General features: G+C 35.4%; 1 protein-coding gene across 1 annotated transcript in view; it reads right to left on the minus strand.

Annotated features, from left to right (window-relative positions):
• chrna11 (cholinergic receptor, nicotinic, alpha 11) overlaps positions 1 to 27898 on the minus strand; it is a 42837-nt gene that overhangs the window by 12945 nt on the left and 1994 nt on the right. Inside the window, exons 2-6 of the mRNA XM_083543485.1 lie at positions 26194 to 26333; positions 24524 to 24568; positions 19469 to 19578; positions 18071 to 18150; positions 783 to 950 (exon numbers count right to left, since the gene is read on the minus strand). Coding sequence (XP_083399611.1) covers positions 783 to 950; positions 18071 to 18150; positions 19469 to 19578; positions 24524 to 24568; positions 26194 to 26333 — 543 coding nt within the window. The remainder of the gene's footprint in view (positions 1 to 782; positions 951 to 18070; positions 18151 to 19468; positions 19579 to 24523; positions 24569 to 26193; positions 26334 to 27898) is intronic.

Below are 27898 nucleotides of genomic sequence, written 5' to 3' on the forward strand. Positions count from 1 at the left end.
CAATAGAACTGGGAACACTGGAGCTGTGACACAGCAACAATATTTGCTGCACCACCCTGCTGCCTGCAAGCTAATTTATAGTCTCATTTTATTTGAAACTCTATCAAAATGCTAAATAAGTTTTTACTTTTACCAGCATATGGAAGTAATTTTCCTCTTAGTAAATAGTTATTGATGCAACAAAAGGCTCAGTTTATAATCCTTGCAAAAAGTGATTTTTTTCACCCATGGCACTACAAAACTACAAGCCAAGATCATGACATTAAAAGGTTATATTCTCTTTTAGCAGCTTAAAGTAAGCATTTACAGAACCATGACACTATTTCAGCAATTCCAGGCATCAGCTGTAGTCCAGAATTCCATCAATCATTTGTTATACAAAGACAGATTGTGCTGTAAAACCTTGTCAAGTGAGACTGATTGGTTGTGCAGACTGTGCATCCTGGAAGCAAGGCCTGCTGGCAGTATATTGCTGACCTTGTTATTTGTAAATGAAGTCTAGGGGAATATAACCTAAAAATTTTTTTTACTACATCACCATGTAAATCATGAAGTTAGAAAGTATCAGTGATTTGAATCCAGCTTCAATAGCGTAATAAAGTAAGGACATCTTAAATAAATTATGACAATCTTCCTGTTTGAAGAAATTAAGCAAACTGAGATTTTATGTTGAGATGTCAAATCCGTTTAGTGACTTTAACCACCATAATGTACCTCAGGATCTGATTGTAGGTGGAATTTACTGTATGTAGCAATAATAATCATGTTTTATCACCACTTACCCACAAGGTCCCACTCTCCATTGGGCATGTAGCCAGAAATATCAGCCTCACTCATCTGGAGGTCAAGCAGCCAACCGTCAAAGGTCCACGAGCCAAATTTCAACTCACATTTCTGGATGTCGAAAGGAAACCAGCGAACATCCACATTACAGGTGCTCATGAAGATACCTAAAGAGCATTTAGGTGATTAGAAATATGAAAATTATACTAGAATAATATTGATATTATTTATATTAATACTGATATTACATGTAGATCGGAAAGTATCAGTCATTTTAATCCAGCTTCAAAAGCATAGTAGCAAAAAAATATTAAAAAGACATCTTTAATAAGTCATGACTGATAAGTCTGGTCAGTCTGAGAAGTACGATGAGTGACAGACTCATAAAACCAAGATGCACCACAGATCGACACAGGAGATAATTTCTTCCTGTGACAATCAAACTATATAACTCTGATTGTTAAACAGTTGGTCTAGAATACAAGAATACAATACAATACAGATAGAGTTATAGTTATAGATTTTTATGCCACACTTGTATAGACAATGTATAGACAACATTTTAGCCCTAAAACCCACATAACACCTTCTGGGATAAACTAAACCACAGACATTTACATTAACGGCATTGGGCAGACTCCTTTATGAGCAGTTGAAGGTTAAGGGCCTTGCTCAAGGGCCCAAGATTCAAAACTAAGAGCTTAAAGGGGTAAAGTTCAAACTTACAGTCTTCCAATCAGAAGTACAATGGCTTAACTACTAAACTAGGATTTCCCCAGTTTCACAAAAACCCATAAATGCTGGACCTTTCTAATGCTCTTATAGCTAAATGATCACGAAATCCAGTCCAATCCTTCCAGTTTATATATATATATATATATATATATATATATATATATATATATATTCATCCTTTTTCATTCATTTTCTCCCGCTTAGCCGTAATTCGGGTCACGGGGGTAGCAGTCTAAGCAGGCATACCCCGCCTTCGACTGCTGCCCAATCCTCACAGCACCGTCCCTTACAGTCCCTCCTGCAGGTGGTGAGCCCACGGGAAGGCGGCGCCACGTCAGGGACCTTGATATTTCCCTCGTAAGGGACCCCCGGAGCATAGAGGGTTAAGGGCCTTGCTCAAGGGCCCAAGAGTGGCAGCCTGGCGATACCGGGGCTCGAACCCCAGACCTTCCGATCGGCAACCCAGCGCCTTAACCGCTGGAGCCACCACTCCCCCTATATATATATATATATATATAAAGCTCAAATACCACTGACTGACTCACTCACTCATCACGAAATCTCAAAAACCACTCAACGGATTGCAATGAAATTTGGAACATACCTTCCTCTTGGGTCTTAGGTGCTCACTAAGAAAGGGTTTTGAAAAATTCGCCCTGGATCGCGGCTAACTCGCGATATATATACAGCTCAAATACCGCTGACTGACTCACTCACTCATCACGAAATCTCAAAAACCACTGAACGGATTGCAATGAAATTTGGAACATACCTTCCTCTTGGGTCTTGGGTGCTCACTAAGAAAGGGTTTTGAAAAATTCGCGGCTAACTCGCGAAAAAACGCGATTTCTCACGCATTGTACATTCTTCGAAATAACATTACGGATCCTAATGAAACTTAGTACATTGTTTCTTATAAGATGTTAGATGCACGATAAAAATTATTTTCAAAGTAGTTTGCCCTGTATCCGTACTACAAAGGGGTAGTACGTTATTTGTTGACGTTATTTCTTTGGAGGAAATTTAATAATTAGCTAAAGGTGCTCTAATAATTTTTATTAGGGCTCCCTCGATGTAAAATAAGTCTTTAAGTGAATACGTGTTTACTGGATGAAGATTTTCTATTTGAGTTACAGTCAAACTATAAAAATGAGTGTTCAACCATCACGTACTCTCTGTACGACTAATATACAAAGTCAGTGCAGTAACAGTAAGTAAAGACAATGGTTTCCAGGTTGAGGCCTGTATTGATTTCCATATCACCTGAGAGCCCATCGGACTCTGACCTCCCCTACCCCACCTCGCACTGTCTGGATAGTGGATAGACACAACATAGTCGGAGCTCAGTTAAGTTCATGGTCCTGACCAGTACAGACAGACGTTCTGATCTCTGATCATCCAGTCCTGCTCAGTGCTTACTGCTTATTGCCATATTGCTTAGCATTGCTTAGTATATATATAAAACCCTGAATGTGTGACATATTACTATTCTCACCCAATAGTGGACTGTGCCCTTATAATAGACACTTGACCTTTACATTGCTTGTAGCAGCATAGGCCTGTGGATGGAAAGTGCAAATATACACTCAAACACAGGATAGAGATATTTATTCTACCATGCCCTGGATGATGGCCTGTGATAAATGTCTAAAGTGTTTGGAATCTGAACAAAAACAGACCTTTATAAAAGAAAAAAAAAAAAGTTCCATGTTATACCTACCTTCTCTATTTTTGTTTATTTTTTATCATACCAACCCTGATTACATTGTTTAGTAAATAAACTTTCTTTCGGCTTCACCAGCATGGAGACTAAAGTTTTTGTATGCGCATGTTTAGAACATGTTAATAATAATAATAATAATAATAATAATAATAATAATAATAATAATAATAATAATAATAATAATACAGGACAATAATGCAACAGACAAAGCTGTACAAAAAGAAGTCCTTTGCTGTCTGGTGTCAGGTTGGTAGCTCAGGCCTCTGAAATAGAAAGCGTGAGACGCATTTTTGCATTGGTATCGCTTCCTCTCCTACAGAGACCAGCACTCCTGTCCCTTCACTGTCCTTTGCATTGTCTAAATGTGAATAATGCACCCATCCTGCCAGAGAGTGCTGATAGCTCACCATCTGAGGATTCCAGTGATCTGAGACCATACAGGGATTTGCAAAACAGCAGAGCTCTTTTGTATACAAAACATGAAGCCAGGGTTAGGGTTAGAGCACTGCATGAGGGTTTTGTGTTTGCATTGTCTGCTATGAATCAGAATCAAAACAGCGAGATCCACATTGCAGAAATGATTGTGTATTCTGTACCACAATGTTTCACCAATTGTTCATTTGTAATCTATTTCATATGTTTTTCTCCTTTAATAAAATGCTATGACTCCATTTTCAACTGTTTAATGTTATTAACTGATTTTAATTAATGTAAATGTGTAAATATGTTTCATGGATAACAGTTATCTCTCTTTTTTCATCTGTCCATGTGCTTGTACTAATTTTTTTTATCTTTCTATTTATAAACTTGCCCACTGTAAATAGAACTACAACAGCCAACTGCAAACAGTTTATACATTTATTTGTTTGTTCATCCTGATCTTTTCACAGAACTGTACCTCAGCAAAGTTCATAACCCACTGCAGAGATACTCGAACAGACAAACTGATACTTTGATGAACACACTTGTCCTAAGTGATTACTAAACAAGCTATGTAGTGTACCCCACAGCTAACATTGGCCACATCAGATAATGTTTCTGTATCTAGTAATGTTAAGAGTCCTTACCATTTTACAAACCTCCATTTGCATACATAAACACTTTTCCATGTTTTCGCCTAAACGTGGATATTACAGTTACGTATGTCAGATGTGAATCAAATATCTTTAAATACGTAGGAGAAGAAGAGGAATAAATTATTGCAAGGTGAAAAAATGCTTAGATGTGTTTTTATATAATAACCAAATAATAGTGATGTGCCTACAGTAGCACTAAGGCTTCTAAAGAGAGCTGCAGTGAATTTTTATTAAGTCATGGATACTCAGAGGGACCTGGCTGGGGTTGTAATCAGTACTGACTCAGATTTGTAATTGATGAACTTTAGAAAGTTTGCAGCCTTCCAAGTCTTTAGATCAGTCAGGCTGTCAACCAGGGAGAGAAGAGGACGTCTGTGTGAGAATAAAGTGTACATAAATTTGTTTATCATCAGCATAGAACCTCAGACCACACCTCATGCTGTTATTACCAAGGGCTTACAGAAGTAGGTGTAGAATAAAGCCCAATAGAATACACACCTGTCAAAACTGATCAAACTCCAACTAAAACTTATCAATCAAAGTAGTTCTGTAGGTATTAGAGATATAATATAATCAAGATTATAATCAAATAGAGTAATCAAGAGTATAATCAAAATCGGATGAAGACAGAGAGATATATCTAAAACAGCTGGCAGGTTCATTAGGACAAGTACTGTATGTTTAGCCATTCACAATCATCTGCAATCAAGCAGTTTGTAATTCTGCTTTGGTTTGTTCTGATTCCAGAATGAAAGGTTTCTAAAGGCCATGTGTTCTTTGAAGTAAAGAGCTACTGAATGCATGAAGAGATTGCCAAAAATGGGAGGTTGGAAATATCTATGTATTAGGTTCAATGTCTGAATTAAAAAAAACAACTTAAGCGATTGAAGGCAGGTTCAAATACGCAGGGAACAAAGCCAGAACTAAGAGGAAACCTAATGGCCTCAGTTGAATGAGCTCATTGTTTCTTTGGCAGAAAGTAAGAGAATGATTTGAAACCACTGGAAAAATGGCAATATTGATTTTTTTCTGATTTCTGAACTTAAAATTTGGATGACAGCTCATATTAGAATGGAATATATACTTCTCACACAGGCCACTCTGTGAAGCTCTGGATGGTTCTACATCAACTAAAGATCCAAGAAGTTACTGAGAAACTCAGTATTTTTATTATTTAAAAATTTGAGGATGGATTTGGGCTGTAATTAAAAGCAACAGTTTAGTATCACAGGTTGCATGAACAGTTTTGCATTTAAGCATCCATCAGTGCACACATTAACAATGAATGAACATTCGTTGCCACCCAGATGAGGATGGTTCCCTTTTGAATCTGGTCACTCCCATGGTTTCTTCCTCATACCATCTCAGGGAGTTTTTCCTTGTCACAGGTGCCACTGACTCGCTCATTATGGACAAACTTACAATTATAAGAAACCAACTTATTGGCTTTAAACTTATACATTATTTTATACAAATTTATAACTGCTTTATCTGTGTAAAGCTGCTTTGAAGCAATGTGCATTGTTAAAAACGCTATACAAATAAAAGTGAATTGGATTGAATGGAATAAATTGTCATTGAATCTTTGTCAGCAAATATAAAATGGCTGTGTTTAAAATATTGAAACATTAAAATATTTTTTCTTTTTCTATTTTTTGCTTAAAACCAAGAAAGTTAATAATTAGAACTAAAAAATTCCCATTCTGTCTGTTTGCTGAGTGATCAGTGTCAAACTGAAAACTACCACTCGGAGACTCCACTTAGTCTGTCTATTTCCAATGATCAATTCCCTGTCTTTGTGGATGCGTGTAGACTAGATAAACATGGAGAGAAAGAAGAAAGGCAGTGCAGATAAAGCAGAAGGAAAAAGGGAAGCTGTGCTGTGTAGAGAGAGCAAAGTGTTCCAAATGAATTGTTGAAGATTGTGTTGATATAAAAAGCAGCTACTCGGTGATCTAACATTGTTTACTGAATAAGGATAAAAGAATATAAGCCATATTTTATAAGAGTCTTTATTTAGAGCTGATTTATGTGCATTTTTTGTTGATTTTCAGTTATCTGAAAGTATTCCTGTATAACTCATTAATATAAAAAGAAATCTGACTTTTCCTTGTACAGGTCCAGTGTCTGTAGATCCAAGTTACTTGCTTGCACTACAAAAGAAAATCTACAAGAAGTAAAATAGTGTTTTGTAATTAAATTGTTATAAAACCAAAAAAAAAAAAAAGATTTTTATTGCTGTCCTTTTTAAGTGCAGTTCTAAAGACCTCAAAAATATTTTTTTATTTAGTTTGATTGTTTTATCATTTATTTCAAGGCCACACACTACATATTGCTGCCCCAAACATTTCTAAAATTTTGTTAGTGCTAGCGCTTTCACAACCAAGAATGTCAGTGCTAATAAAATCTTTTTTTTTTTTTTTTTTTAACATTGCACCAGTCAAGTCAAGGCTTCATTCAATTACTGAAATGCACCAAAATAAGTTGTATAGATTTGTTTCACTTTTACCATAATGCTTAATTTTATTATATCATGAATGTGATGAACTTTAATTGAATATGTTCCTTTTATGAAAGTGTAGTGGCCATTATTTTTATTTATTTATTATTATTATTTTTATTTTTTATTATTATTATTACTTATTTAAATAATTTAAATACGTGTGTTCTGTTTAAAGCTTTAGAAACGGTGTTGTGTGGTTGTGCCACAATGCATTTTCTTTTTTTTAATACATTTCTTACAATAATTTAAGGCAATTTGATTTGTTATTGTCATACTTCATTACGTCCTATATAATTTGTACTTCCCTATTTCTACATACAATTTGCACATCTAAATGTATTTGCACTATTTATAACTACCTCTTTCTTTTATTTTCTCATATTTTCTTATTTAGCTCTTATTTATATATTTCTAGTTAATTTTATCTAATGCACAGTTTTGTAAACAACTGATCAGATATATATTCTGTATTCTGTGTTTGTGACAAATAAAATCTTGAATTGTTTTTATCTCGAACCCTAGTAAACTACCTATGTTTAAAAAATTGGCTTTTCACAAAATATCGATTTTTATTGCTGTCCTTTTTAAGTGCAGTTCTAAAGATCTCAAAAAGTTAGTTTTATTTCGTTTGATCGTTCCATCATTTATTTCAAGGCCACACACACTACATATTCCATTTCTGAAATTTTGTTAGTGCTAGCGCTTTCACAAGCAAGAGTCAGTGCTACTAAAATCTGAGATTATTTAGAAACCAGTCAAGTCAAGGCTTCATTCAATTACAGAAATGCACCAAAATATGCTGTATAGATTAGTTTTACTTCTTACCATATCATTACCATAACACTAACTATAATGCTTATTTTTCATTGTTCAAAATAAATAATTAATTAATTAATTACATTTACATTGCTTCTGTCACTCAGATCTGGCAACCATGGACATAGGACATCTGAAACATGTACATCAATTTCCCTGACAGCTGACATAAAAATAATAAATTTTGTGACCTCCAAGCCCAAATTGACCACAAGAAAATAGAATAGGGTTTGATTGGGCCCATTGATGGTCATTGCATTAAAAGCAAATTCATGAAATAGTGTATTAGGCAAATGAATGCCCACCACACAGATTACAAGTTATTTAATATGAATTTAATTGAATAACATCTTCATTACTACACTGGCAATTCCTTTTTAACTCTAGGCATTTTTGACAGTACAGTGGTTGACCATTTGCCCTCACATGGCCTTTTAAACCACAATTTGCAATTCACACTGAGTGGCCCTCAGAGGACAGTGATTGAGAAGCCTCAGCTGCTTCAATTGTATCCCCTCCCCGTCTGTTGCTTTGGATAGACGTGCCTGCCAAATAAATATATATTAAAGAGAACCTAGATGTTAGCCATAGGCAACCCATTTATATTAATGTTAAAACTTATGTGCATGCTTGCAGAAAGCAAAAAAAAATAAAATATTGTGTTGTATAAAGCATAAAGCCCAGTTACATATGAAGCAAATTCACCAAAGACAAGATTGAATTCACAAACAGCATCTATATGATCCATTTGTGAATTGCAGCTCAGTGGCTTTATAGTATCGCCATGAATCTTGTTCAGATTTCTCTGCATTCTCTCATCCTTCACCAGGATGCAATTAGGCCTTCACTAATGGCTAGAAAATACTTTTGATACAAATCAATGCTCACGGATTTAACCGTAGCTCTTCCCCTGAACCACATATCTTTAGTGCATCGCATGGGTTTCTCACCAATGCTGTTACCTTGGGAACAGAACACCTAAAATCAGAGGCTAATCATTTACAAAAGCTTATAAGCTAGAAAACACTGCTGCAAACCCTGGCCCTGGATTCCTCTAGGGCTGTTACAGGGATCAAAACTTGAATAAGGTTTGCCGAAATGTGTCATAATTAATATATTGAAATTCTAAATGCTTGCTACTGTAAATCAGTCACTTATGTTTGGTATCTCTTACTTTATCCTTCAATCATCATTCATCATTCCTCCAAAAACTGACTCCAGTTAGACTGTTTAATTTTATTGAGTTAATATTTTAGTTTATAATACAGTTGATTTTTTTATTACAATACATGCTATTATGCCATTACACCATACAAAACTTATTAATGAACATTATTGAGAAAATAATTCAATTAATTAAACTAATATTGAATGTATATTTAGCTATATTTTGCAATTTACAAACCACCAGTTGCCCAATGTTCCTACATGTGTATTTCTAACCTCTCAACAAGATTTCTGCTAGCATAACATACCACTATCAAACTTGCTACCAGGCTTTCTCTTTTTTTTTTTTAGTTTTAGTACATGCTAGTACTAAACTAAAGCTAGTACTTTAGTACATTTTAGTACTCTTTAGCTAAACTGAACTGCAGAATCGACATCTTAGCAAGGAAAACTATTTGGAATTTATACCAGTCGGCCATAACATTAAAACCACTGACAGGTGGCATGAATAACATTGATTATCTCTTTACAGTGGCACCTTTCAAGTGGTGGGATATATTAGGGACCAAACGTAATCCAATGAAGGACAACAGGTGAACCGGCAACAGGCGTCATGGGCAGCAAGGTTTACTGATTCATGTGGCCAATCAGTATATATAGTCAAGTATTTTCTAATAGAATGAACCAAATATAATATTTTAAAATGTACTGGCCATGCTTCTGAGAGAAAACAGCAGAGTTAGCTAGTGTGTAAAAAAAGAACAATTACCAAATTAAAATGATATTTTAGATGGTGTCTCACAGACCTAAATATTTTTCACTTGAAAATAAAGGCTACATGAATTTAGTGTCTGCACTTCCAAAATGAGATAATCACATTTAATATGACTCATAAGATGATGGGAATCCTTTTGACTGCTCATGTGGAATGAAAGAAAGAAATCATTCAACTGAGTTTCATTGCAAGAGTGGGGGTTGTATAAGTCTGTAAAAAATGTTTCCTTTCTTTTCAGAAATAAATGCCAAAAATATTGACAGTTGTCTGCCAGCAAAATGCCGTTTTTACGCTTGCAATAAAAAAAACTGTCTCTTCAATTTATCCCCATCTCATGATAAACAATATTAGAGATGTTTGTTGGTATTTCATCTTTTTTTTCCATTCTGCAATGTGTGTAGTTTAGTGTAGTGTGGTGTTGTGTAGTGTAGTGTAATGTTGTGTAGTGTAGTATAGTGTAATGTGTAGTGTAGTGTAGTGTAATGTTGTGTAGTGTAGTGTGGTGTAATGTTGTGTAGTGTAGTGTAATGTTGTGTAGTGTAGTGTAATGTTGTGCAGTGTAGTGTAGTGTAATGTTGTGTAGTGTAGTGTAATGTAATGTTGTGTAGTGTAGTGTAATGTAGTGTAGTGTAGTGTAATGTTGTGTAGTGTAGTGTAGTGTAATGTTGTGTAGTGTAGTGTAATGTAGTGTAGTGTAATGTTGTGTAGTGTAGTATAGTGTAATGTTGTGTAGAGTAGTGTAATGTGTAGTATAGTGTTGTGTAGTGTAGTGTAATATAATGTAGTGTAGTGTAATGTTGTGTAGTGTAGTGTAGTGTAATGTTGTGTAGTGTAATGTTGTGTAGTGTAGTGTAGTATAGTGTTGTGTAATGTAGTGTACTACACATTACACTACTCTACACAACTAGGTCAAGAAAATACGATCATATAACCCCAATCTTATCGTCCCTACATTGGCTTCCTATTAAGTTTCGAATAGACTACAAACTACTGCTACTCACTTATAAAGCACTAAATGGTTTGGCTCCCATGTATCTATCCAGTCTTTTAACACGCTACAATCCGTCACGCTCCCTGAGATCTCAAAACTCTGGGCTTCTAGTAGTTCCTAGAATAGCAAAGTCCATTAAAGGCGGTAGATCATTTTCACATTTAGCTCCTAAACTCTGGAATAGTCTTCCTGACAGTGTTCGGGGTTCAGATACACTCTCCCAGTTTAAGTGTAGATTAAAAACATATCTTTTTAGCAAAGCCTACACATAACACACATCACACACATCACATCACAACCTTGTGCTCCAGAATATATGATCACATGCACATTATCAACTTGTGCTGTTAATATCATGAACAGCAGCTACGCTAATTCCTCTCCACTGCTTCTCTTTCTCTCCCTATCCCGAGGCATCCTGAGGTTTGGCCAGCTCCAGTCACGTCCCACCTCGTGAAGATTATGGACCTATGGATGATCATGGAGAAGTAGATGCCGAGTGTTTAAAGGCCCTGGCATGGAGAAGCTGATGCTGGATCTATGATGATCACAAATTGTTCTGTATTGTTGAAAGATTTATGACCAAACTCTTGATGTCACCCATATGAGGATGGGTTCCCCTTTGAGTCTGGTTCCTCTCAAGGTTTCTTCCTCATATCATCTAAGGGAGTTTTTCCTTGCCACTGTCGCCACGGCTTGCTCATCAGGGACAAATGCACACCATTCACCTTCACTGTTGTTTTCTGTAAAGCTGCTTTAAGACAATGTCTGTTGTGAAAAGCGCTATACAAATAAACTTGACTTGACTTGACTTGTAATGTAATGTAGTGAAGTGTAGTGTAGTGTAATGTAGTGTAATGTAGTTTAGTATAGTGTAGTGTAGTGTAATGTAATGTAGTGAAGTGTAGTGTAGTGTAATGTAGTGTAATGTAGTTTAGTGTAGTGTAGTGTAGTGTAGTGTAGTGTAGTGTAGTGTAGTGTAGTGTAATGTAGTATAGTGTAGTGTAATGTAATGTAGTGTAGTGTAATCTACATTTAGTGTAGTGTAGTGAGTGTTGAGTAGTGTAGTGTAATGTAATGTAATGTAGTGAAGTGTAGTGTAGTGTAATGTAATGTAGTTTAGTATAGTGCAGTGTAGTGTAGTGTAATCTACATTTAGTGTAGTGTAGTGAGTGTTGAGTAGTGTAGTGTAATGTAATGTAATGTAGTGAAGTGTAGTGTAGTGTAATGTAATGTAGTTTAGTATAGTGCAGTGTAGTGTAGTGTAATCTACATTTAGTGTAGTGTATAAGTCTGTAAAACCTTTTTTCTTTCTTTTCAGAAATAAATGCCAAAAATATTGTCAATTGTCTGCCAGCAAAATGCCGTTTTTACGCTTGCACTTTCATTTATCTCATGATAAACAATATTAGAGATGTTTGTTGGTATTTCATCTTTTTTTCCGTTCTGCAAAGTGTGTAGTGTAGTGTGGTGTTGTGTAGTGTAGTGTAGTGTAGTGTAGTGTAATGTTGTGTAGTGTAGTGTAGTGTAATGTTGTGTAGTGTAGTATAGTGTAATGTTGTGTTGTGTAGTGTAATGTTGTGTAGTGTAGTGTAATGTAATGTAATGTAGTGTAGTGTAATGTTGTGTAGTGTAGTGTAATGTTGTGTAGTGTAGTGTAATGCAGTGTTGAGTAGTGTAGTGTAATGTAATGTAGTGAAGTGTAGTGTAGTGTAATGTAGCTTAGTCTAGTTTAGTGTAGTGTAATGTAGTGTGGTGTAATGTAGTGTAGTGTAATCTACATTTAGTGTAGTGTAGTGAGTGTTGAGTAGTGTAGTGTAATGTAATATAGTTTAGTATAGTGCAGTGTAGTGTACTGTAATCTACATTTAGTGTAGTGTATAAGTCTGTAAAACAATCTTTCTTTCTTTTCAGAAATAAATGGCAAAAATATTGACAGTTGCAAAATGCCGTTTTTCCGCTTGCACTTTCATTTATCACCATCTCATGATAAACAATATTAGAGATGTTTGTTGGTATTTCATCTTTTTTTCCGTTTTGCAATGTGTGTAGTGTAGTGTAGTGCAGTGTGGTGTTGTGTTGTGTAATGTAGTGTAGTGTAATGTAATGTAATGTAATGTAGTGTAGTGTAGTGTAGTGTAGTGTAACTTTTGTAGTGTAGTGTAGTGTAATGTAATGTAGTTTAGTATAGTGTAGTGTAGTGTAGTGTAGTGTAGTGTAGTGTAGTGTAGTGTAATCTACATTTAGTGTAGTGTAATGTAGTGTACTGTTGTATAATGAACCGTAGTGCAGTGCAGTGTAGTGTAGTGTAATGTAGTGTAGTGTAATTTAGTGTGGTGTTGTGTAGTGCAGTGTAATGTAATGTGGTGTAGTGTAATCTACATTTAGTGTAGTGTAGTGTAGTGTAGTGTAGTGTAGTGTAGTGTAATGTAATGTAGTTTAGTATAGTGTAGTGTAATCTACATTTAGTGTAGTGTAATGTAGTGTACTGTAGTGTAGTGTAGTGGAGTATAGTGTAGTGTAATGTAATGTTGTGTAGTGTAATGTAATGTAATGTGGTGTAGTGTAATGTAGTGTTGTGTAGTGTAGTGTAGTGTAATCTACATTTAGTGTTGTGTAGTGTAATGTAGTGTAGTGTAATGTAGTGTAGTGTAGTGTAATGTAATGTGGTGTAGTGTAGTGTAGTGTAATGTAGTATAGTGTAATGTGATGTGGTGTAGTGTAATGTAGTGTAGTGTAATGTAGTGTAGTGTAGTGTAATCTACATTTAGTGTAGTGTAGTGTAATGTAGTGTAGTGTAATCTACATTTAGTGTAGTGTAATGTAGTGTAGTGTAGCGATGTGTAATGTAGTGTAGTGTAGTGTAATGTAATGTGGTGTAGTGTAATGTAGTGTAGTGTTGTGTAGTGTAGTGTAGTGTAGTGTAGTATAGTGTAGTGTAATGTAATGTGGTGTAGTGTAGTGTAATGTAATGTGGTGTAGTGTAATGTAGTGTAGTGTTTTGTAGTGTAGTGTAGTGTAATGTAGTGTTGTGTAGTGTAGTGTAGTGTAGTGTAATGTAGTGTAGTGTAATATACATTTAGTTTAGTGTAGTGTAATGTAGTGTAGTGTAATCTACATTTAGTGTAGTGTAGTGTAGTGTAGTGTAGTGTAGTGTAGTGTAATGTAGTGTAGTGTAGTGTAATGTAGTGTAGTGATGTGTAATGCAGTGTAGTGTAATGTAGTGTAGTGTTGTGTAGTGTAGTGTAGTATAGTGTAGTGTAATGTAATGTGGTGTAGTGTAGTGTAATGTAATGTGGTGTAGTGTAATGTAGTGTAGTGTTTTGTAGTGTAGTGTAGTGTAATGTAGTGTTGTGTAGTGTAGTGTAGTGTAGTGTAGTGTAATGTAGTGTAGTGTAATATACATTTAGTTTAGTGTAGTGTAATGTAGTGTAGTGTAATCTACATTTAGTGTAGTGTAGTGTAATGTAGTGTAGTGTAATCTACATTTAGTGTAGTGTAATGTAGTGTAGTGTAGCGATGTGTAATGTAGTGTAGTGTAGTGTAATGTAATGTGGTGTAGTGTAATGTAGTGTAGTGTTGTGTAGTGTAGTGTAGTGTAGTGTAGTATAGTGTAGTGTAATGTAATGTGGTGTAGTGTAGTGTAATGTAATGTGGTGTAGTGTAATGTAGTGTAGTGTTTTGTAGTGTAGTGTAGTGTAATGTAGTGTTGTGTAGTGTAGTGTAGTGTAGTGTAATGTAGTGTAGTGTAATATACATTTAGTTTAGTGTAGTGTAATGTAGTGTAGTGTAATCTACATTTAGTGTAGTGTAGTGTAGTGTAGTGTAGTGTAGTGTAGTGTAGTGTAATGTAGTGTAGTGTAGTGTAATGTAGTGTAGTGTAGTGTAGTGATGTGTAATGCAGTGTAGTGTAATGTAGTGTAGTGTTGTGTAGTGTAGTGTAGTATAGTGTAGTGTAATGTAATGTGGTGTAGTGTAGTGTAATGTAATGTGGTGTAGTGTAATGTAGTGTAGTGTTTTGTAGTGTAGTGTAGTGTAATGTAGTGTTGTGTAGTGTAGTGTAGTGTAGTGTAGTGTAGTGTAATGTAGTGTAGTGTAATATACATTTAGTTTAGTGTAGTGTAATGTAGTGTAGTGTAATCTACATTTAGTGTAGTGTAGTGTAGTGTAGTGTAGTGTAGTGTAGTGTAATGTAGTGTAGTGTAGTGTAATGTAGTGTAGTGTAGTGATGTGTAATGCAGTGTAGTGTAATGTAGACTAGTGTAATGTAATGTGGTGTAGTGTAATGTAATGTGGCGTAGTGTTGTGTAGTGTAGTGTAATGTAGTGTAGTGTAGTGTAATCTACATTTAGTGTAGTGTAGTGTAATGTAGTGTAGTGTAATCTACATTTAGTGTAGTGTAGTGCAATGTAGTGTAGTGTAGTGTAATGTAGTGTAGTGATGTGTAATGTAGTGTAGTGTAATGTAGTGTAGTGTAGTGTAATCTACATTTAGTGTAGTGATGTGTAATGTAGTGTAGTGTAATGTAGTGTAGTTTAGAGTAGTGTAATGTAGAGTAATGCAGAGTAGTGTAGTGCAATATATTGCAGTGTAGTGTAGTGTAATGTAGTGTAGTGTAGTGATGTGTAATGTAGTGTAGTGTAATGTAGTGTAGTTTAGAGTAGTGTAATGTAGAGTAATGCAGAGTAGTGTAGTGCAATATATTGCAGTGTAGTGTAGTGTAGTGTAGTGTAGTGTAGTATAGTGTAGTGCAGGGGTGCTCTCGAGCCGCATGCTGTTTTTTGCCTAGTTTAATTTTTTGCTCTTACGTTCATATCGAAGTTTGTGTTTGTGGGTTTTTTTTATGTGGGTGTTCGCTTCGCTTGAGTTCGATACGGTATTTTTAAAACTTATATGATCTTGCCCCTACTGGGAAACTTTGCGGTATTTTCGTCTCATGCACATGCGCATTTGACGAAAATACCGTATTGAACTCAAGCGAAGCAAACACGCACACAAAAAAAACACAAACACAAACTTCCATATGCAAGTCATTCTGCCTCATGTCAGGCATCATTAGCGCATTTCAAAGTTTTAAATCTTCAGCGCCTCTTCAGCTCACTCCATGCTAACCTCAACCAGGAATTTCCAAAAGGGACTGAACTTGACAAGCACAAGTTGGTCACTTTGAAAAGTCAGGCAGAAAAGCAGATTACAATTTTCCCAAAAATTTAGCTTTAAATTTGGCTTGGAAAATCAAATTTGGCTTGGAACATTGCACGAGCTAAAAAGCTATACAATGAAGTGGAGTACGTTAAATAATGCCTCAGTGACGTTGTTGAAATCTTGTCTTCTGGAAACGACAAACTAAACCGCATGGTATCAGACATTCAACTGTCCCGCCACACTGTTGAACACAGAATATCGGACATTAACACGGCTATTGAATCACAGTTGCACTCTGACCTGGAATGCCAGAAGTCCCACTAAGCGACATGCATAGTAAAAGAAAAACGCTATTGTAAATTATTATATTTTTGATTGTGGACTTGGTTGTGTGTGTGAGACAGTGTGTGTGTGTGAGACAGTGTGTGTGTGTCAGAGGAAGGGATGATTGATGTTCATGTGTGCCCATGTGTATGATGTGGCTCTTTGCGGGAACACAGTAAAAAATGTAGTTCTTGGTCTCTGACTGGTTGGCCACCCCTGGTGTAGTGTAATGTAGTGTAGTGTAATGTAATGTGGTGAAGTGTAGTGTAATGTAGTGTAGTGTAATCTACATTTAGTGTAGTGTAGTGTAGTGTAGTGTAATCTACATTTAGTGTAGTGTAGTGTAATGTAGTATAGTGTAATCTACATTTAATGTAGTGTATTGTAATGTAGTGTACTGTTGTGAAGTGCAGTGCAGTGCAGTGCAGTGTAGTGTAGTGTAGTGTAGTGTATGGTAGTGTAATGTTGTGAGGTGTAATGTAGTGTAGTGTAGTGTAGTGTAGTGTAGTGTAGTGTAGTGTAGTGTAGTGTAATGTAGTGTAGTGTAGTCTAGTGTAGTGAATGGTAGTGTAGTGTAGTGTAGTGTAGTGTAGTGTAGTGTAGTGAATGGTAGTGTAATGTTGTGAGGTGTAATGTAGTGTAGTGTAGTAAAGTGTAGTGTAGTGTAATGCAGAGTAGTGTAGTGTAATGTAATGTACTGCATGTAGTGTAGTGTAACGTAATGTAGTGTAGTGTAGTGTAGTGTAGTGTAATGTGGTGTAGTGTAATGTAGTGTAGTTTAGTGTAGTGTAATGTAGTGTAGTGTAATGTAGTGTAGTGTAATGCAATGTAGTGTAGTGTTATGTAGTGTAGTTTAGTGTATTGTAGCGTAGTGTAGTGTAATCCATGTAGTTTAGTGTAGTGTAATGTAGTGAAGTGTAGTGTAATCTACATTTAGTGTAGTGTAGTGTAATGTAATGTAGTGTAATGTAGTGTTGTGTAATGTAGTGTAGTGTAGTGTAATGTAGTGTACTGCATGTAGTGTATTGTAGTTTACTCTAGTGTAGTGTAGTGTAGTGTAGTGTAATGTAATGTTGTGTACTGCGTGTATTGTAGTGTAGTGTAGTGTAATATATTGCAGTGTAGTGTAATTTACTTTAGTGTAGTGTAGTGAAGTGTACTTTAGTGTAGTGTAGTGTAGTGTAGTGAAGTGTAATGTAGTGTACTGCATGTAGTGTAGTGTAGTGAAGTGTAATGTAGTGTACTGCGTGTAGTGTAGTGTAGTGTAATATATTGTAGTGTAGTGTAATGTACTCTAGTGTAGTGTAGTGTAGTGTAGTGTAGTATAACGTAGTGTAATATATTGCAGTGTAGTGTAATCTTCACTAGTGTAGTGCAGTGTTGTGTAACGTAGTGTACTGCGTGTAGTGTAGTGTAGTGTAGTGTAGTACGTATAGTGTATTGTGATTTATTGCAGTGTAGTGCAATGTACTCTAGTGTAGTGTACTGTAGTGTACTATGTGTAGTGTAGTGTAGTGTAATATAGTGTAGTGTAGAGTAGTGTAATGTAGTGAAATGCAGTGTAATGTAGTGTAGTGTAGTGTAATATTTGCAGTGTAGTGTATTGTAGTGTAGCGTAGTGTAATATATTGCAGTGTAGTGTAGTGTAGTGAAGTGTAGTGTAGTTTAATGTAGTATAGTTTACTGCTGATTTAAATTATAGGATTGTTAGAGTTTCTTTGATCCCTTGATTACTAATGGAGCATGTTCTACTGGAGTGAAAAATGATTAATCTGAGCTTTCCAAATATATTGGATCACATACTAACTCTATGCAAATTTTCTGCAGTAAAAGTGCAAAAAGTAAAATTATTTCACATAATTTGCCAGCGACATGAATTACCAAAGGATGGTGAAGTGGTACAAAATTTCTTTGTGTGCTTTCTAATCCTGTTTTACTATTTTTAATTTTTATACCAATGTGTGTTTGAAATGCCACCTGAAAAAAATCATTAGAACATTATGACACCAGAAAAATAATGAGACGAACTAACCTGGAGGCAAATAAGTGCAGTAGCCGCTGGAATTCACCAGCACATTGGTCTTGAAAGTTGAGTCAAAGTCATCATCAGCACTGTAGGGTGAATATAAGTGAATGTAAAATAATAATACATTTGGCAAAATTATTATTATTTACACTAAAAGAGATCATAAACAGTGTATCATAAAGTATTATAACAGTATATTATTTATAATATGTTCCTTTGAGAGGAAAAACAGTCTAAATCACTCTAAATCTTGTAGTGGTGCTACCAAAGAGAACCTGTACAAGTTTGTTAATGTCAGTGTTAATGCACTATCCTGTGCTTAGATCAAACTTTTCCCCCCACTGTGGGTTGTACTTTCTTTCATATTTCCAAGCATTAATACTGCATACCAGCAATCATTTCCCATAAAAGTGCGTGACTGTGAACTGCAATTTGCTTTTTTGTGTGTGTTCTCAATTTTGTGCAATTCATAAAGACAAAGTTAGCGCCAAAATGATAAGGTTCAGTAAGTTCAGCACCAGATAAATGGAATAAGAATTTGTATAATGTATGATATTTGTATAATGTTCCTTGTATTTAGTTTCTACTGGTAAAAAATTATGCAACTTACAGCCAATTAATGAGAATAAATCTCCAATTATTCTGTTCACACTTTCTCATCTTAGCCTGTTAGCTGTCTAAACCTCATTACTGATTAACAGAAAGCTGTTCCAGATAACGATGGGTTCCCTTTTTGAGCCTGGTTCCTCTCAATGTCTTTTCCCCATATAATTCTAAGGGAATTTTTTCCATTGCCACTGCCACCATTGGCTCGCTCATTAGGGACAAGTTTCTAAGGACAAATTTAATTAATTTTAATTCATATTCATAATCAGTTTATTTCTGTAAATTTGCTTTGGAACAATGTCAATTGTTAAAAGTGCTGTATAAATAAAATAAAATTGAATTAAATTAAATTAAATTAAATTAAATTGATGCCAACATTCTAATGCCCCATGCTATAGGTTAATGTAGGCTAGCTACCGTGAAGATCAGCATGAAGGTACTTGAAACCTCTGATCCATATAAAGCTTAAGGCTGCACTCCTGTTCTTCAACCCGTTTTGGTCAAACAGCAAATGCAAATATTGAAAATAGAATTTAAAGAATGAAGGGAAAATAAAAGGGCAAAATTAGTTCAAATGAGCTTGTGAGTTTTAGCAGACTGATCATTATTTAGGCAGACCATCGGCTTGGGGTTATTCATGTGTTTAGTTTTATACTTCGAAAAAGCACTTCACTGTAGCCCACTTTATCTCATTTGTTTGCTTCACCTCAAACAAATGATTTGTTCGATCTATACATGATTTGATTGTGTGATTTTATCTAAAGCAAAAATTTAATTGCAGCTTCATTTGGATGTTACCTGTTATACAGCAGGATGTCTGGGGTCCAAATTTGGTCAGTGGTGAATCGGAGATTCTTCACTCCTGGATATTCAGTCTGGTTCCATTGCAAATAATAATCATACCAACGCTGCAAAAAGCATAGGCCATAAATAAAATTTGTCACTTCCATTGAACATCTATGCCATCAAAACACAACTGGAAACAAAACCAGCTGCATTCTGTGTACCTTCTCTTGTTGTAAACCTAAATCCTGAAAATGTAATTATCTATTTTGGCAGAAAAATTTAATAATGGCAATTATGATGCCATTTAAAGGCAATGAAAGAACTGTGGCTTATTCAGCAACTTGCCCCCCATGCTGCTGAGTACAATGGAAGTAAAACAGACTGCTGATGTAATTTCAAGGGTACAATAAGGAAGAAAAGTTCTTCTGTGGTGCAGTCAATGACAAACAGCAGCCAACAGAGAGGGCACGTGTGTTTAAAAAGTTGGGCCAATAGCAAAAGCTGGTAGTGACAATGGAACTATTGGCACACACATAGCGACAGACCCCTTATATACTTTCACTAACTGCATCCCATTTTCTAAGTCCCACCTTAGAGGATAGTGCTGATAGACATTAGAACATTAGTGATTGTCAACCTAATGCAGTGGATTGAATGCCTGGTCAGGACACTGTGCTATTTTTCAGTATTCCAATTGCAATTTGCATTTTATATGAATTTGTGTATGTTGGATATTTGCGACCTGGTTTAAGAATAAACATAATGGCTGCAATGACAGTTGTGGAAACCACAGGGATGCCATCACTAAAGGGACCATTAAGCTCAATTGTGGATGATGAAAGGAAAGAGTTATGCCAGATGTGCCAAGTGCAGTTGCCACATATTTTAGGTTCTGCAGCAGCAGATGAAATTTCAAAGGTGGGCTCTAGTTGGACAAAGACTAACAAAACTACCAAAGTTTAAAAGCTTTTTTTAAGTATGTAGTCTAACAACTTTATAATAAAAGAATAATTCCACTCCCTCTCTGAAAAAAAAAATCTAAATTCCTTCTTTCAAATGCTCCATAATCTGTGCATACCATTAATGCAAAGAGTAGAAAAAATACTGGTTTATGTCCTGTATTAGTAGGTGAAATATTTCCACCTTGAATAAAACCTTGAAGGATTCAACTCAAGGTTTCTTGGTTACTCATACCATCTCAGGAACTTTTTTCTGTCACTGTTGCAATTGGCTCACTCATTAGTGATATACTTAGAATCTACTTTATGAGGTTAAAATTCATATTTTAATGTATTTATTTCCGTAAAGCTGCTTTGGGGAAATTGTCAAAAGAGCTATACGAATAAAATGTAACTAAATTGAGAAACACAGAAAGATGGAAGAAATCAAGATATTAACATCCTCAAAATGGAAACTGTGAGTTATTGCTGAAAGATTCTCCACAACACCCAAGAGGGGTCACACATAATAAAAAAGGATTTAAACTGAATTGCATGCAAACATTTGAAATAAGCAGGTGCACACCTTCTGTCACTGAGAGCCATCTACAGGGTTGGTGCAATCAAACAGAAGATGTGCTTTCCCCAAGCAAACCTGTGCCTGGATATAGACTTCAGCTCATTTTGAAAGCCTACAGCAAGATAGAATTTAATCCATTTATGAACTGACAGACAACTCCTACTTTTATGTGGTTGCCCCCGCATGCTTGGTCAAACCTGCATGCTCTTCTTCCACTGTTAAAAATTATACTACAATATAGACTATGTAGCTGTTATGGCTAAACTAGGGGTTGTCAGGTCCCCAGTATCAGAGTACTATTATGCTGACACATTTGCTAGGAGTTGCAAACACTCTTATGATTGGGTTTGTGCTATCGACACCTAGAAAGTTTCCTCACTGTGGTGTGAAAATCTGTTCATAAACCCCTTCCTGTGACAATGCTACACAGGTTTTGTAGAATTGGCTGAAAGTGTATATGTCTGGCTCCTCCTCTGTACAGCTGTACAGGCAATTTTGTGTACAAACAAGGGACAAATTAATGATTTATCACTGTGATTTGTTTAAACTAGTAAGGGCTTTCTCTTAAAGCAGTGTAATGTCTAAGACCCCTATGCAGAACAATGGTCCCGCAGCATGGCCTGGAGAGAAGGCATGTACATAAAGTGGCTGGGAATTAAACTTTTTTCTTTTTTTTTTGCTGGCTATTATTAAGGCAAATCTCATGCATTATCAGTCAGCACAGTGACTGGCTTTAAAAGCTAAAACAATCATTAAGCAACTTGATACTGATCCCAAACCAAAAAACAAGTTTTTTGTGTGCTTTGGGGAGCTCTCTAAAACTGCCCTTGTTCTAAAGACAGGTAAGCCCATTGATTAAAGAAATCAATTTTACAGGCATAATTGAATTAAATGCTTTTTAGTGCCGTCTACGGCAATCTCCAATAATGCAATAAGAGTAGTATAATTGATAGAGATCTGTGAAGCAAAGACTATAGAAAAATATATGGCAACCATAAACTGCAACAAACCCAGAGAAAACTACATGGACTTTTTTAAATGAATCTCGTCCATTTTCTTTGATGTTTATGGCATTTGACAGAGCAATTTACTTATCCACAACGATTTACAATTTCATTTATACAAGTGAGTAGTTGAGGGTTAAGGGTCTTGTGCAAGGGCCCAGCAGTGACAGCTTGGTGGCACTGGGATTTGAACCTTTCAATCAAAAGTCCAACATCTTAAACACTGAGCTATATTCTGATATATGGTTTTGAGTAAACCTCACTTGTGTGAGTAAGTAATATTTTAAGGGACTCTAATCTTTGAGATGAGTCCATCAGTACTGGTACTTGTTTGAAGCTTATCCCCAACACTGGTGAACGTAAGGAAGTAAATGTAATTTGTTATTGTACATAAGTAGCTTTTTTGTGTATCTGTACTTTACTGAAGTATTTCCATTTGCGGAGAATTTGACTTTAACTTCACTACATTTAAATGTCAAATATTTTGAATAGTTTAATTTAATAATATTCTAACGTTCTAGTGATAGTCTTTTACACTCTTTTCAGTCTTTTCAAATAAACTAAGTTGAACAAGCAAACGTCTTGTGACAAAAAACGATAATAGGAACATTTTAGCCATAATAAATCATAGTAATTTGGATACTTAAGAACATTTGATCAAGTGAAAGTTTAGGTAGGAGCACTTTTACTCTTACTAAAGTCATATTTTACCTTTTCTCTAATTTAACTCGAGTACATCGTTTGTGTACTTCGATCCCCAATAAAACAGTATCTGGATTAAAATTATTCTTAAATGTTCAAATAAGAAGAGCATTAGTGATTGAGAAGATCTCCCCCTTCAATTAAGATCAGCCTCATGTTTCACTGGCTATCATGAGCATAAGTGGGAAATATGAATGTGTTGAGTGGTCATTATTCCTTATTCCAATTAGCACGTGTTTAGACGTGTTATGAATGCATTTAGACGTGTTATGATCACTTTTGTGATCACACTGATTAGCAGAGCCACCAAAAACACTACCATTATGTATTCATAAAAGCATGATTGCATATGTAACCTGTGACTTTATATATAATACATGATGCAATCTGTTCTTTTGTTTGTAATTGATCTATTCTCAAGCATATGGATCTCTGCAATAAGAACCATATTAGAATTGATGTTTGATTCACACATGATTGTTCAACTTGTTCAGCAATGATGCACAAATTTTATCCTAACCTTAGTGTGTGCCTCCAAATTTGTAATCTTGCTTCCAAAGAGCATGCAGGAAAACATTAGCCCCTTGAAACCAGCTATGTTTTTTTATGACCCAGCTCTGTAGCCCAGCTTGACACTTTGCAGTTTTGTGAACTAGTTAATGTGCATTTAGGGTTTAAATTGGCAGAGAGGGAGTAAAGCTCTGTTACCTTCACTTTATAAATTACTATAATTTGTTTGAAATGTAAATGATAGCATAAAGCACATCATAATAGTGATAATAAGGATTATGTAACACAGCGTTGCACAACTTCACAGAGAAATTATGTTGTATCTTGTGCCAGAACTTAATTAAGTTTTTGATTTCAAAAGTTTAAAAGCAGTAAGTTGTGAACTACCTAGGTGTAGTTCATTAAATAAAGCTATTAGAGCATAAAAAAATATGTACAATAAGTTGTTTTCTTCACATTTCAAGATATATCCATGGGTTTAAGTCCCTAATTATGCATAATCAAATGTATATACTATATACTATATACTGTATAAATACTTTTCTCAAAATTCTACTCAGTAAAGACAGAGATAAAATCGTATTTAAAGGCTGAGAAACTCTATGTACACTCCTGTGCAAAAGAAAGTGCCTAGGCCCAAACAGCAAAAGATTAAATTTGGATTGATCTTCACAACAAATCATTGATCAGAAAATTTGCAAAAATTAAACAGATATTGTAGATCTCCAATAACACTGCTTCCATTTATGAGCCCTTGATGAGCTGTGTCAGATATGGAAGAAAAGCAGATAGTGACTATCCTTTTGAGCATTTATGTAAGTCAAGGTATGTGTTTTTACATGTAAAATTTACATTACAAACATTCAAATATAATAATAATTTTACCTTTGGATACTATAGAAAACTATAACTAAAACTATACAAACTATATAAAACTATTTTTACTTTCCCTCAAACAGTTCACTGCAGCAAATCTATACAAGCAAAGGGCATGCTAGATTGCATTTGTTTAACTTGTCCTAATGTCCTGACCACTCAAATTTAAATTTTTTGTTAAAACATTTTTTTTTTTTTTTGCCCATAAGTGTATATTGGAGTATCAGTTATGACAACTGCAAATTGCACCTGAATTATTCTAAATAAATCAGGTTACTTGATGCTTAAACTTAAATAGTTTTGGTATGTTTCATTAAAAAACTGGTCACGTAGATAAGATATGATATGGCCCATGATGAGCACCAAAAAAAAAAAAAAAAACTGTGACATATGTTGTATATTTAATAAGTGTACTGTATGTAGGAAATGTGGTATAAATTGTAGAGCTCAGGCTTACCATGTTAAGCCAAATATTGGTGGTGAGAACTTGATTTTTTTCATCCTGTAACAGAAAAAGTATGAATAGCATTTACTTCTTTATATTAGTTCATATTAAATTTAGTTAATATTGCAGAAACATTTGCACTAGGGCATTGAATTAACAATCATGTAAAAGGCAAGCTGATAGACAAATTCAAACATAAATCAGTGCATATAACCAAAGAGCTTCAGCTAAGCACACGGTAAACTAGACAGTTCAAATGTTGGAAGATTGACTAATCTGTATTCTAGCCAAATTGCTCTCATATGTTAAGCAGAGGGTAAATATTGAATCTGTGCAAGACTCAGATCTCCAGGATGGCGGTGGAGACACCCTGCTTACAAAAAAAATAAATAAAATAAAAACAGAGACAAAGCAGAGCAGCTCCTACTTTTTGTTTGTGAGCATGGAATTATTTTTAGTTACAACTGTACTGATTGTATTGCATTAAAACGTAATAAGGCAGATGTCTGACAGTGGAACAAAGGAATTAATGTGTCATTGTTGAGAAACCTGGGAAACTGAGCAGCTTTGCAAAATATTTATTCAAAATAAAAAATGTAATATAAATACCGTAATTTCCTGGCTATTAAGCGCACCCAAATATAAGTCGCACCCACTGAATTTGAAAAAGATTTTTATTTTGAACATAAATTTGCCGCACCTCTCTATAAGCCGCAGGTGTCTACACTGAAACTAATGAACTTTACACAGGCTTTAATGAAAGACAGCGTCTGTTACACGGCTTGTATCTAAACAGTAGCCTACCAAGAAAGTCATTGTTCACTGTCTTCCTCCTTCCTTTCACAACAATTTCTCTCGGGAGTTTTTCTTTTGGCATCGCCGTGCGTTTAAAAATCACCATAAGTGAAGCTTTTCTCCCGATGCTGTGCAGCTCAGAACACAGGTGAAGTGCGTTTTTTCATGCCCGGTTGTTTTCAGCGTGACGAATGATTCGCATTTCCTGTTGACAGTCCGAGTGAGCGGCAGGTCAAACGTCAGATGAACATCATCCATATTTATGATGTGGTGCGGCCCGATTCAGTGGGAGCGCATCTGATTTAATATAAAGCGTTTCATTGGTTCACCTGAACCCGTTCCGCAATTTCATTTGTCCAATGTTATTTGACTCAGTTTTTTGGCTTGAAGTTTGTGAAACCGGGAAAATCCAGGAAAAATCCATAAATTAGCCGCTTTGTTGTTTAAGCTGCGGGGTTCAAAAAGTGGGAAAAAAGAAGCAGCTTATAGTCCGGAAAATACGGTATATAAAATTTATTTATCCCTGATGAACCAGCCTGGGACAACTTTGGCAAGGAAAAAGATTTTTGGATTGTTTAAGGAAGAAACCCTGAGAGGAACCAAATTCAATTCAAACACAAAGAGTGTGAATATATAATATTAGTTATATTATAATTGAAAAATGTATTTAAAAATTTAAAAAAATTGTTTAAAAGAACATTACTTGACCTGTAATTAGATAAGATCACAGGTCACGTTAGATTCTATAAACTTTCACTTTCGGAATAAAAGTCACGATATCAACATAGTGAGAAAAGATGAGAAAAAATCTCTGAGTCAAATTCTATTTCAATTAATAAATACAATAAAAGATAGCGAAGAGAGAGACAGAGAAGTCCAATGCTCACCACATCCATGATCTGTACCAGGCTGAGGGTAAGGACGACTGTGAGAGGCTGTGAGTCATTGGCTACTGGCCGCTCCATACGATTGTAGTCTTTTAGCAAGTTTTTTAACAGAGTCCTCTGGTGAGGGCCCTGAAGAGAAACTGCAAAACAAAAGAAAGATAGTAAAAGAAAAAGACTGAGCGAATGTATCATGTTTAACTGAATAATCGGTTGATTCTCACTAATTTTCTCACATGACCTATGAAACTATAAAAAACATTGCACCATGGGGGCATTAGTAAGCATGAGCAAATTATTCAGACACGCATTAACCACACAAGCATGCTGAGTGTGAGAGAGGTTTTAAAGACTGAAGGGTGATGCATGATGATTCAGCTACTGTTTAAATGATGTTGATGTTCCAAGCTGTGCCAAAGTCCACGTGTGCAACACCAGTTAATCTATCAAAACTAACTGTTGGAAGAAGTCTGCTGTGTTTTTTATGCAGTGACGGGCTGTCAAAGCCAGAATCAGAATCACCGACTTAGGTTTCAATATATTTTTGTCCATGAATATGTATTCAATAATTCCCAATAGTCAGAGATCAGAGCGTGCACTAGTCAAACTCGCAACCGGCATCTGCAGTAGCAAACTGCACAAGATCAAAACTATTTGTGTGGATTTAATAGCTGTTTTTTTATTATGCAATGGCTGGCAGAAGAGTACAATTGGATTTGGCCACAGATACACTTACAAGGACTTTTACAAGGCACTTTTACTTTTTTCAAGAAAAGCTGGACATCAAGAAAAAAAAGTTCAAAACAGTTGTTTAAATTTATCATGAACCATTCATACTTTTGTGTTTTCTTTCCTGTTGAATAAGCAGAAAAACACACAATTTGCTTACATTTAAAATCAAACTTGTAAGATTGAAATGAGGTTAATATTGTTGAATTGTTTTCATTGGGTTTTTTGCTGTAATAATGGCATTTGTTCTTACAGTATGAGATACCTGTCTGTGATGCAGAGCTCTGTGACTACATTTCTCTACAGAAATGATGGCATCTACAGCTGTGGTGTCATCATTTTGGTATTAAGAGGAGGATTGATTCAGATAAGACACCATTGAAGGCCTTCACTGTTTTTAAGTGACACGGTGTACACACAGATATTAGTCTAGAATGCACCAGATAAAACTAATATAATGTTTTCAAACCATTAAATTTTCAGATATAAAGATCAATCCAGGAAAGGTTAAAGTGTAAAAGAGCAGAATTGAGATGCAAGAGGGCAAGAGAAGCAACAGGATAGAACCATTATCTGCTCTTTGTACATTCATCTGAATCGGGACTCTTTGAGAACCTGATCCCTAATCGGTTATAAAAGCATGTCAAGGTGAGGTTAAGACAAGACGTTAGAATGTGCCAGAATCGCTTGCACATTTCATATATCATCGACTTTAATGTTAACAAGAGGAACACTTTCAGCGAGCAGTGCTTCGGTATGACATCAATCATGTTTAAAATAATGCTATGGCTGTTGTCCTCAGCCATTTCAACCCATTACTGTGGAAATAACGTTAATCAGATTTGATTAGGACATTAATTATCGCTGTCTGAAATGAGCATGTGTGGTATTTATGAACAGAGTGCGAGGGCAGGTGTGTTGTACGTGTTGACTGCTGGCAAATGCTAGACATAATTTCATTAGGGGATTGTTGATCCTT

The sequence above is a fragment of the Silurus aristotelis genome, assembly GCF_946808225.1.
Source record: "Silurus aristotelis genome assembly, chromosome: 6".
Classification (NCBI taxonomy): domain Eukaryota; kingdom Metazoa; phylum Chordata; class Actinopteri; order Siluriformes; family Siluridae; genus Silurus; species Silurus aristotelis.